Source organism: Papio anubis, chromosome 1, assembly GCF_008728515.1.
Source record: "Papio anubis isolate 15944 chromosome 1, Panubis1.0, whole genome shotgun sequence".
NCBI lineage: Eukaryota > Metazoa > Chordata > Mammalia > Primates > Cercopithecidae > Papio > Papio anubis.
In genome coordinates, this window is record NC_044976.1 from 44,713,505 (window position 1) to 44,725,013 (window position 11,509).

General features: G+C 54.1%; 1 protein-coding gene across 7 annotated transcripts; it reads right to left on the minus strand.

The window, feature by feature from the left end:
* Positions 1-1,947: 1,947 nt before the first annotated feature.
* On the minus strand, positions 1,948-11,509 carry POMGNT1 (protein O-linked mannose N-acetylglucosaminyltransferase 1 (beta 1,2-)). 7 transcript variants are annotated; one of them, XM_009207683.4, is made up of 23 exons: positions 11,380-11,509; positions 10,749-10,918; positions 10,016-10,130; positions 9,777-9,895; positions 9,058-9,123; positions 8,854-8,967; positions 7,874-7,991; positions 7,586-7,684; positions 7,306-7,433; positions 6,888-6,958; positions 6,578-6,653; positions 6,320-6,403; positions 6,189-6,230; positions 5,915-5,973; positions 5,535-5,607; positions 5,325-5,453; positions 5,115-5,240; positions 3,734-3,798; positions 3,487-3,531; positions 3,119-3,254; positions 2,749-2,832; positions 2,507-2,622; positions 1,948-2,245 (listed from the first exon to the last, which is right to left on the minus strand). In XM_009207683.4, the coding sequence occupies exons 2-23, from the start codon at positions 10,866-10,868 to the stop codon at positions 1,984-1,986; spliced, it is 2,247 nt and encodes a 748-aa protein (XP_009205947.2). In that variant the 5' UTR covers positions 10,869-10,918; positions 11,380-11,509; the 3' UTR covers positions 1,948-1,983. The 7 variants fall into 7 exon arrangements, with proteins under 7 accessions (XP_009205947.2, XP_009205935.2, XP_009205930.2 ...); XM_009207671.4 differs by having other exon boundaries at positions 2,723-2,832; XM_009207666.4 differs by having other exon boundaries at positions 1,948-2,622; positions 2,723-2,832.

Sequence of the window (11,509 nt, forward strand, 5' to 3'; positions counted from 1 at the left end):
TGCTTCTGGGATCTCAGCAAGAACTTCATGTTTTATTTGCTGTTGGCATACCTGGTGTTCTTCAGACTTCTTCTTCTTCTTCTTTTTTTTTTTTTTTTTGGCAGAGTTTCACTCTTGTTGCCCAGGCTGGAGTACAATGGTGTGATCTCGGCTCACTGCAGCCTCCGCCTCCGGGTTCAAGCAGTTCTCCTGCCTCAGCCTCCTGAATAGCTGGGATTACAGGCACCCACCACCATGCCTAATTTTTTGTAATTTTAGTAGAGATGGGGTTTTACCATGTTGGCCAGGCTGGTCTCGAACTCCTGACCTCAGGTGATCCACCTGCCTCGGCCTCCCAAAGTGCTGGGATTACAGGCGTGAACCACCTCATCAGGCCTAGACCTCATCTCTTCTTTAGCCCTAATCATCCCTATGCTCCAGGTAGGAAACTGAGGCTAGGAACGGCCAAGCGACTTGCCCCAGTCCCACAGGCTTCCATGAGGAGCTCAGCCTAGATTTGGGTCCAGAACTCCAGCACCTGGTGTAGTCCTGGCTGATATGATACTAGTTCCACTTGAAGGGGCAGCTGGCCAGAATGTCTCTGATACAGACCTGATCACTGTTGAGCCAGGAGTGAGAGGCCTGAGGGAGGCTCTGGTGAGAGAGTACAGTGTCTGCTACCAAGCAAAGCCCAGCCTGACAAACCAGTCCCCCTCCTTGCTTCCCTTTGAACCCTATAACTCTCTTCCTGAGCTTTTCCAGGACAGCCCAGAACCACCACCCTCTTGCTGAGCCCAGAAAGGAAGACAGACCTGACTAGAACCAAAGAGTGCCTTAGAGCTGGTCTGTGAGGGGCAGACCAGGAGCCTGCCAGGGTGCGGGACAGGGAGAGGAGCTAGCGTGCCTCACCCCTTCACCACCATACTGTGCCTCTCACACACTTCCCCTCCACAAGGTGCCTGTGTGGAGGCTGCACGGGATTTGTTTGCCCAGGGCGGGCCTCCACCTCATCATGGGCTAATTGCTGCTCAACCTGGCTGCTGTGCCACCTCAAGCACTATCTCCAGCTCCAGCAAACAACGAAGGCGTCAGGGTGGCGAGATATGTCCAAGCCACACACCACCCATGCTGTCGCCGAGCTGGACTCCAGGCACCTGTGAAAGAGGCAGGGCAGAGAGCAGGCAGGAGGGCTGGAGTTCCAGCCGGAGTACTGTACTTGTACAGAGGCAGGCAGACCCTTTCTGAAGAGGTGGTCTACACTCGCCCTCCTGACATTAGGCCCTTCACAGACCCCTTAAATGTCCTTTTCCCTGCTGTGGGCTTTCTCATTCACTGCCTCTGGACAATCCCATCCATTTTCTGGCGCCTCTATGACTAACTTCGATCTTCCTAACCTCTTTGGGTTACTGGCTATGTGAGAATGTGATGAAGACCATGACCCATTTCTTCACAAAAATGCCCGGACAGAGAATTCTGAATGGCAAAGTGCTCTAAGGGTCATAGACACCCTTGCTCCTACATCTCCATCTGCACCCTAGCCCGTCTCTTCAATGATGCCTGCCCAGTCCTGTCCCATCCTCTTCCTTCCCACCCCCACTATGCACACCTGCTCTCCCATTTCCTCTTCCAACTCCCAAGTATCCCTTTTTGTTCTCTCCTGCTCCATCTCTGGGGCAGGTGCCCAGCCCAGGCAAGATAAGCAGGAACCAGGCTGGTGGTTAAACGGTGGGGAAGAGGTGGGGTGGCTGCTCCAAGCCTCAAGTAGGACGGGGCTAAAGTCAGGCTGTCCTAGGGTAGAGTTGGGGAAAAACCTTAGAGTTTGGCATCCCCTGGTGGCCAAATGGCCCCAAATGGAAGATAAACTCTGTGGAGGACAGTAAGGAAAACTCACCATCCAACACAAGTGTTCTCTCCACCACTTCCCTCCAGCACCCCCCGACCCACAAAATCACAATCACAAGACACATCCCCAGAGGGCTTCTCCTTTTTTAATCAATGATCAACTTATCCAGCTTTGGAAAGCTGGACAAAGAGGATGCTGAGAGGAGGCCTGGTCCAGTGTCTAAGGGTGTCTGAGTGAGTCTGTGTCAGCATGTGGGCCCCAGTTGGGCCTGTCCATGGGTTGGGCACAGCAGTTTCCTGAGTAAGAGCCAGCCCCACCCTCAGGGCAGCCTTCCAGCCCAAAAAGAAATCCAGGCCCTCCAGGTTCGGCCTGTTTTCAAGGCCCTCAGGACAGTCAATAAATAGGTTAGATTCTGAGCCAGGCCTGGAAAGTGAGGGTATTCAAAGGGCAGGATGAGCTGCTAGGGATCGCAATGATTCCCAGGTACTCTCCTGCCCTTCTCCAACAAGGAAGTAAATAAATAGACCTTTAACTCAGGAACAGGGTGTTGGAGCAGGGGAACCCTCCCCTCGGAGTTAGTAATTAAGTCTCATGTTAAAAACAAGGTAGCCCCAGCCCCTACCAGCATCTACAAAATCCTACAGGATGGAGGGAAGGGCTAGCCCGCCTGGGGGTACACAGTACCCAGCCCCGCAGGGTCCTGGAGGAGGTCTCATGTCTGTTCTGCAGCTCCTGGGGCTCCCTCCTCTTTTGGGGGTGGCTCCAGGAAAATTGGGGTGACTGAGGGTGGCTTCTTCACTCTGGGAAAATAATACAAGGATGTATAGGGAAGAAGCCATTAGCTATGTCCCTGGATCTCACTAGGCCTCCCGTTTCCCAGGGCAGAAAAGGGTCACTCACGAGTAGGGGGAAGCCGGGACCCCCACCACCAGGAAGTGGTTCTTCTTCCGAAACAATCTCCATAGGCCCCGGTGGTTGCCACGCACATCCAGGTCCCAGATATGGAGGCACTGGTGAGGGTGGGATGGGGACAGAGACACGGGTCAGAGAGCTGTGGGGAGGGGTCACTGAAGACGCTTTGGCTTAGCCCCCGGCCCTCCTCAGAAACCACCTCAATTTGCAAGAGATAGCATCTTTTGGAATATGAATTTGGACAAGGAGGTTGGAAGAGGGGTTCTAGGAGTATAAAGAGGAGGTTCTGAGGTTGAAGATTCCAGAGCAAAGGCTCCCTGGATCTTGGGGCAGTACATGTGTGAGGGGCAGGGGTTCTCCAGGGTGGGCATGGTATTGGAGCACCTTGGCCAGCTGGGTCCAGGTGGTGAAGTCATCATCTTTCTCCATTCGAATAAAGGCCACGTAGGTGTGGCCCTCTGTGTCTGGCAGGAAAGAGTCTTCACAAGGGTTCTTGCTGTGGTCCAGAACCTCAGCCTCACTGCAGTGGAGGGAGGGAGAATATGGCCAAGATAGGGCCCACTTCATGGGTGTGTCTCACAGGACCCTGTACTTGGTTGAATGCTCTGCTGTTGCCACCCTGAAGTTCTTAATAATGTTTGAGATAAGGTCCCTGATTTTCATTTTGTACAGAACCCTGTAAATTATGGGGCCAAGATCCCCAGTATTTGACTCTTTGCTCCCTGCTATACCCCAATTGTCTTAGGCCATACCTGAGCAGCCTGTGAACTTCCACTTCATAAGCTTCTTTTTTCAGACTGAAGAGGAGGGAGAAATGGGTCAGGGGAGTGGGCAGGCCCTCAGGTCCCATGGGTAGCACTGAGCAGGGCAAGGGGTCACATGGGAATCTGTAGCAGCAGGGCTGGAGTAAACACACAGGCCCGGGATTGGAAGGGACTTTCAGGGATTGGCCTCCAAATCTCCTAGATATCCACCCCTTGCCCTGCTGCCAGCCCCAACCTGTCCACATTCCTGAGCTGGACACCTGGAACCGTGTTGAACTTGTGCTTCTTGAAGTAGGCCTCCTGGAGTGGGTATGAGAGTAAAAATCAGCACCTGACATTGTCTGGCCCACACCCACTTGCTGACCAGCCACACATCTGTTAGACACACAAATGAAGTCCTAGACCTGTAAAGAGCCCTCTAATTTCCCCCGTCTTCTCCATCCTCTTTGCAGCATCCGCAGCAAGCTCTTACTAGCTTTAATTTGGCCTCCACCATTGCTGGAGAGCTCATGCTGTCACGGCAGCTGACATTACTGTACTACAGACCCATGAACTAGTAGTCCCTGTCTCTTGTAGTTCTCCCTGGGCCTGCTGTTCTAGAGCCACAGATGTCAGAAACAGGCCCTGCAGGAGGTGCTGGGCAAAGGGACGGGCTGCGCTGGGAAGGAGAAAACTACTTTGACTCTGGTACTGAGAGTGACCTGAGGGAAGTGCCTGCCCCTGTCCGGGAGAGGAATGGGGCTCTTGTATTAGCCTCTGAGGGGCCTCTGGCTTCTAGGAGGTTCCAAGTTGGACGCTATCTATTCCTTTGGGCTGGGCTGGCTCAAGGCCTCCCTTGCTGTAACTGGGGAATGGTCCTCTGAACGCAGCCAGGTGGGGTGGGGGTACCTAGGGACTTCCCTGTTCTCCTCAGGCTAAAGCATGGGCTCCAGCATTTGCCAGAACAGGAAAGGGCAGAGATTGCAGGGGTGGACCAGTACTTAGAGGCAGAAATACTCTCCCCAGACACCCATAGTCTAGTGCTAAGAATAGTAAAAATAAAAATAATACCAGCTGACCCTTATACATGTTTATAATTCAAAGCATTTTACATATATTGACTCATTTAAACCTCAAAATATCGTAACCCAGTGAGGTAGTAGTATTTTATCCTTTTTTTTTTTTTTTTTTTTTGAGACAGAGTCTCGCTCTGTTGCCTAGGCTGGAGTGCAGTGGTATGATCTCACCTCACTGCAAGCTCCGCCTCCCGGGTTCACACCATTCTCCTGCCTCAGCCTCCCAAGTAGCTGGGACTACAGGTGCCCATCACCACGCCCGGCTAATTTTTTGTATTTTTAGTAGAGACGGGGTTTCACCGTTAGCCAGGATGGTCTCGATCTCCTGATCTCGTGATCCGCCTGCCTCGGCCTCCCAAAGTGCTGGGATTACAGGCGTGAGCCACCGCGCCCAGCCCTTTATCCTCATTTTTCAGATAAAGAAACTGAGGTAAAAATAGGATAGCTCTTTCCCCGAGGTTACATGGCTAGCAAGTAGCAGAGCTAAGATTGCTTCAGAGTCCATGTTCTTGTTCTTGACTGTCATGCCACACTGTGCCCTGCTCCCTGCCTCCCACTCACATGAAAGTAGCCGTTCATGTTGAGGCCGACGATGCCAAAGTGGTAGGATCGGGAAACGTCAGGGATGATGCACTCTCGACCCCGGCGTTGTTCAGGCATCCGCATCCACATGTCCCAATCCCAGAGCTGGCAGACATGGACCACGATGAAGGTTAAGATGTTTCCACTTGGTAGGGGACTCCAGCCCCCTCATCCTACCCTGACAGTTACCTTTTCCGGTGTGGGCCACTTGGGCTCAAGCTCCTCCTTGTACAAGGACCTCCTGAGCACCCAGCCCAGACCAGGCATGGTCTCCACACGGTACAGCAGTGCTGGGTCCTCAGCCGTGTGTTCATACCCCTGGGGACAGGGGGCCATAGTGGGAGGTATTAGCTGAGGCCTCATAAACTCGCCTGCTAAACCCTGGCCATTCCAGCCTACCTGGTCATTCCAAGCAGAGATGCAGTACAGGCTGTCATCCTCCTCCAGCAGGTGGATGGATTGGCTCAGGAAACTGAGAGAGGCGGGGTCAAAGAGTTCAGGGAGGGGCAAGGATAAACCTAGTCACACAGAGATGCTGGAAGAGCTGGAGCTGGGTCTCAGGAGCACCTCCTTCCTGGAGTACCTCCTTCCCCCAAATCCCCACTGTCTCCATTCATCCACTCTACCTTCAACAGCAGCCCCATCACCTGCCATCCTACCTTTGCCCAGGCTTTGCCCCCACTCGTGAGCTCATGTCCTCCAGAAAGCTCTCTAGGACACCTCACTGACTTACCCTGCAGACCGAGGGACCTCACCTGAAACCTAGAGACTCCCCTCACCTGAAAAAATCCACAGCAATGTCCAGGTCCTCTTCCAGAACCACAGCAAACTTGGCCTCCTGGAAGGGGAATGGGACATCATGGTCCCAAGGGGGTCTCTCCATCCTGTGATCTCCTTTGCCCCCAACCATATTCTTGCAGGCAGCATTACCCCCATTTTCCAGACGTGAAGGATGAGGCCCAGTGAGGCGAAGAGTTTGCCATATTAACAGGCCCAGACCTTATGCCCATGTTTCCCCCTCCCAGGCCCAAGAGTTGTATCCTTAGTACTCACTGGAAACAGGTTGAAAGTGGCAGTGAGGCTGGCCTTGTAGTGCTGGGAGTGGGGTGGGAATAGGGCACATGAGCTTTAGGGTAGAAGGCAGAGCCAGGTATCTGCCCCATCCCCCCTTGCCTACACAGTACCTGAGACACGCGGGCATTCTTGATGCTGATGGGAGTATGTTGGATGCCCCTCAGACCAAACAGTGCCACCACATCCATGGGTTCCTGGGGGCACGGCCACTGCTCACCATGTGAGGTCACTTTCCCCCTGCCCACCTCTGCAATCTAAGGCCTTCACATTTCACAGCCCTTGCCTGGGCGGTCCCCCTTGCCCATCTCTGGCAATCACTGCTGCTTCATGTTGTGCTCCACCCAAGGCACCCCCTAAGCCCTGCTCACCTCATAGTAGCCATCGATGAAAACTGTTATCATCTGAGGAGACACCCCCTGGGCTGAAAGCAGAGAGCGCAGCATCCTGGGGAGCCCAGGTATAGGTTAGGGTCTCTTCGTCACCCCCCAACTCAGGCTTCCCTGTGTTTACAGCTGGGCCCAGATTCCCCATGCTTACCCACAGAGGTGAATGGGTCTAGAATCTATTGCCTTTGTGCCCACCTCAAGAGTTCCTCCTGGAGGTAGATGACCTGAGTGCCCTCCCACTTGCTAAGCACCCTCCTGTTCAGTGCTGGGGATAGCCCATTCCCAGGCTCACCTGTACAGGTAATTGGGTCGGTTCCCTGCAATGACAGCCACAGGCACATTGAGGACCTTGTTGTCTGGGAGCTGTGGGAGAAACAGCGTTTAGCTCTTGCCTTATTCCCCCTTCAAACTGGGATCCCCACCTAGGGAAGAGTTCTCAGGTGAGGGTAGGTGCAGACTGGAGTAGACAGGGAAGGGATAGAGGATCTTCCCTGTTCTGGGCTCTCCACACACTCAGCCCAACTCCAACGCTGAGCTTTGCTCACATGGCCTGCCCCTTCACCCTAGCCCTGTCTTTCAGAGTGCATTGTAAATCCTGCCCCTGGTTCTCTCCCAGGCTTGGGCAGGGAAAGCCCAACCTAGATCATTCCTGGGGCCCCCTTGCTGAGCTGGGAAGGAGCCCAAACCTCACTGTCTAAGGCTCCACTCACCGGGTCAGGGCTGAACTCGATGGGTGTGGGGTCCTTGCAGCTGCATACACTTCCATAGCCCTCAACTTTGCTGCAGAAGCGCCGGCGGCGACGGTTCAGCTCTGTGTCTGCCCAGTGGCACTCTGCCTCTGAGGGAAGGATGCGGTTGTCATGGAGGCATGGGGCCAGCAGGGTTTGAAGAGCCCCAGGCAAACAATCAAAGGAATAAAGCTCCACAGAGAGGATCTAAATGCCCTCCCCCAGCCCAGGCCCTGCCCCATCCATGCTCTACTAACTCCACCTTCTGCTGAGCTCAACGGCACATCTGTCTTCAGCAGGACTGGGTCCCCCCAGGAGGAGAGGGCAGGTGACTTAGAATGTTTCTCCCCGAGGACAGGACCTGGCAGGAGGCAGGAATGAGGGCCATGGGGGCCCAGACACCACTTTGGGGGCTTTTTCCCATCTCCCTGCCTACTTTGATCCAACCCACTGCCACTGGCTCCTATTTGTTCCCCACCCCACATCTCCTGGGGTTCTGCTCCTCCCAGGCCCTTGATACTACAGAGTGGATGGCCTCTGGTGCCGGCACCTCCTTTTCGTCCCACGAAGGCCCATGTGTCCCTCCAGCCCAGGGCAGGGCCAGCCTGGCTGCCCAGGCTCCTCAGCAGAGCCTTGGCTGTGTCCTTGAGGTGGAAGGAGCCCTCGTCCTGGAGGACCAGAGAAGGTAGTTAGCCTGACTGGCATGGTTCCAGGAGACCAGGCCTCACAAAGCACCAACTATGTAGCAACCTTTTACTTAAATCAGCTCATTACATTATCGCAATAACCTTCTATGGTTTCTCTCTTTCACAGATAAAAAATAATAACTGAAGGCTTAGAGAGATTCTGAGTCATCTAAGGTCATCCAGCTAATAAGTCCTTTCCACAAACCCACACAATCTGCACCTCTCTCTCCTGCCACTCTCTGCCTTCTTTTCCCACCACTCTCCTACTCTCCTCCCTTATCCTGCTCCACCTCCACTGGCATCCGTTTTGTTCCTCCAATATGCCGTGTACCTTCCCACTCTAGGGCTTTGCACTTGCCATTCTTTCCACCGGGAATGCTCTTCCTCCCGATACTCACCTGGCTCACTCCTCAATTCCCCAGTTTTCTGCTCACATATCATCTCCTTGCAGGGGCCTTCCCTTTCTAAAATGTCCCCTCCCCCACATCATTCTGTATCCCCTGCTTTATTTTCTTCTTTATATAAGTTATCATTTACTAGCATTATCCACATTTACTTGGCTATTTTTTGTTGACCTCCCACTGTTGGAATGTAAGCTCGACGAGGCTGGGGACTCTGTCTTGTTTCCCATTGTATCTTCAGCACCCACAGCAGTACCTAGCATACAGTTGTTGCTCAATAACTATTTGCTGAATTAATAAAAATGTTAAGGCTAAGATTGGAACCTGAGTGACTTTCCTTCAGAGAATCTTCCCACTACGTTATATGAGGGGCAGAGAAGCCGGGGCTAGGAGCAGGGTTGGAGCTAGGGAGTAGGGGTCAGGGCCAGGACAGAATAACTGACCTTGACAGTGCAGATGAGCACTCGGCCGGGTGCTACCATGTTGAGAAACAGCACCATGGCCTCATCCTCATGAGGTGAGTACGTGTCAAACACACGTTTTGCCATCACGTGGCCCTGGCAGGGGATACACTTCTGGTGAGTTGGTGTCATCAGCAAGAAGAGCCCAGCTCCAGTCCTCTGGGTCACCCACCCCTAGAACCTCACCGTGGCCTGGTTGAGGACAATGACATGGATGCCCCGGCCTTGCTCCCGGGCCTCATCCTCAAGCACCTACACAGTGGCAAAGACAAAGTCCAACTTTTCACTCTGGCATTCAAGGTATCTCTGTCTTAGGGGTACTTAAAACACCAGTTGCTTGAAACATCACCTCCTGCCTATGCTTCTGTTCACACAGTTCTTTTCCAACTCAGCTTGAAGGCCACCTCTTCCAGAAAGCCTCTATAGCACTCCCATCCGAAGAAATCACGTCTTTCTACAACCCTCCCCTCCATGACTTTCATGGCTCTTAGAGCCTTTGCTGTCTATGCTTCATCCTGGAGATATCACAATCCTCCACCACACTGAACCCCTCAAGGTAGGGCCAGGTCTGATTACTTTCAGGTCCCCAGTGCCCAGCACAAGGCTGAGGCCAAAGAAGGGACCAGGGGATGGTTATAAAATAAATCAATGAATTGACTGCCTACTATTATGAATGATTACTTTTGAGATCCCACTACATACAAGAAACTTCACAAACTGTTCATTGAATCCTGACAAGTAGAAATCATTAGTCCCAGTCTATAGATAAGGAATTGAGGACTCCAAAGTCACACAGCTAGAAATTGGCAGAGTTGCAGTTCCCACTTAGGCAGTACACCCTGCCGCTAGAGGACCATGCCCTGAGCAGAATGGAGTGACTGTACACCAGACCCTGGCCCACTGACCGTGGTGCCATCCACTGCCACATATACTTTGCTGCGACTTGAATACACCTCTACGTCCAGGACCCGCCGGGGACCGCTGCCTCTGCGCCGTGGGGGCTCCAGGCGGCCTAGGACCTCATCTGTGGGGTACAACAGGTCATGGAGATAGTCTCTCCAGCAGAGTCTCACCCCTTAGGGTCTGCCTGCCACTCCAGCTGTGAGACCCACGGCCCCGTATCCCATCCTTAGCCTGGCCCTACCATAGTCTTGCTCTGGCTCTGGGTCTTCATTGGCTTCGCTGATGGCTCGCCGAGTGTCCAGGATCAACTTGATATTGACAATGACAGTCACCAGCAGGAAAACCACGGCCCCTGTCTGAGGGGAGGGGTAGGGATGATTAAGAGGAGCCCCTCCTTCGGATCCTAGAGGGTCTTTCTGAAAGGAGGGCCCTGGCTGCAGTGAAGACATCCCGAGAACCTGGGTCCTGTCTCTTCCTCTGTCTGCCTAGCTCTACTCCCCTGACCAGGGCCTAGTTTCACAGCCACCTTCCCCAGGGAACCTCCCCTGACACTTCCCCCTCCATTAGGGCCCTCCCTACCCAGTGCTCCTGTATTCTTCTATTTGAGACCTTGATTTCCTTGGTCCCCTCCATTGTTGGTTTCTAGAGATGGAGCCAGGCCCAGGGACCCAAGCTGGGGATCAGACCTGGGTCCTGGCCCTAACTGCCTCGCAGGGGTGTGCCTCTGGGCAAAGCCATCCTGATCAGACTTCAGGCTTACGTCAGAAGCTTAGAAGTTGTGCTTGGGTTCCGATTCCAGAACTTTGGGTTCAAACCATTACGTATACGGACATGACACATAGAGGTCTCCCCTCTAGGAACCTGCTGCCCCTTTCCAACTGGGGCTGGCCAATGTGGGTCCCAGTGCCTGATTTAGGTGGGGAGGAGGCTGGGAGGAAGCCCTTGGTTGGCGACGGTTTGGGACATCTCTATACCTGACAGAATCTCCGCAGGGCCCGCTGGTTTGTCAGTTTATACTTCCAGGTAAGGTACCAGCTCCGCTTCTTCCGAGCCCCAAAGGGCTTGATGAGGGGGCTGGGCTTCCAGTCGTCCATGCCGGATTGGCGGGTCACCAATGTCCTGGCCAGCCCATGGCTTCAGGAATCTGACGGGACCAGAGGGCCACATGGGGTAAGATGCTCCTCCCAAAGTCTGATGCCTTCTGGGGAGATGAGGGAGGACCTCCCAGCAACTCTTCCCTGCAAGCACCCATACTGTGTGACATGGGGAAAGTGGCTCAACTTCTCTGGGCTGGCAGGAAACCCTTCAGTGGGGTTGGATCACCTGGAAATTCCCTGAGACTGGAGTAACTCTCTGAATCAAGGCTATCCAGGGGTGTAGGCCAAATAATCGGCTCAAAGTTCATTAGCCCCTACAAGGACCAAGCTCTAGGCCTTCCCAAGCATGTGGTGGGCAAAGAGCGACCTCTCCTGCACCAGTCTTCAACCCTCGTCCCATCCTATCTACCCCAGCTTCTCTCCTCCCAGGGCCCGGAGCCGCCCGAGGGCTCAGGAGACCTGCATCGGCAGCGCTACCCGTTCCGGAGCCCCACGCGGAGGCACTCACGGCTTAGGGGCCCCGGGCCCCGCTCGGGCCCCGCTCGGGCCCTCACTGTTCGGCCCGGCTCGCCGCGGCCTCCGCCTCCTCCATGCCGCTTGCGGCCCCGCCCCGGCCTGGCCCGCCCCCCCGCTTCCGC

What these genes read in the sequence shown, in the direction of transcription:
- POMGNT1 (XM_009207683.4), bottom strand. Translation starts at nt 10,868, where the DNA reads ATGGACGACTGGAAGCCCAGCCCCCTCATCAAGCCCTTTGGGGCTCGG. An exon ending in CTTCGTGGGACGAAAAGGAG is followed by an intron (nt 7,685 to 7,873) that starts GTGCCGGCACCA and finishes GCCTCCTGCCAG; the next exon opens with GTCCTGTCCTCGGGGAGAAA. An exon ending in CGACCCAATTACCTGTACAG is followed by an intron (nt 6,654 to 6,887) that starts GTGAGCCTGGGA and finishes TGGGCTCCCCAG; the next exon opens with GATGCTGCGCTCTCTGCTTT.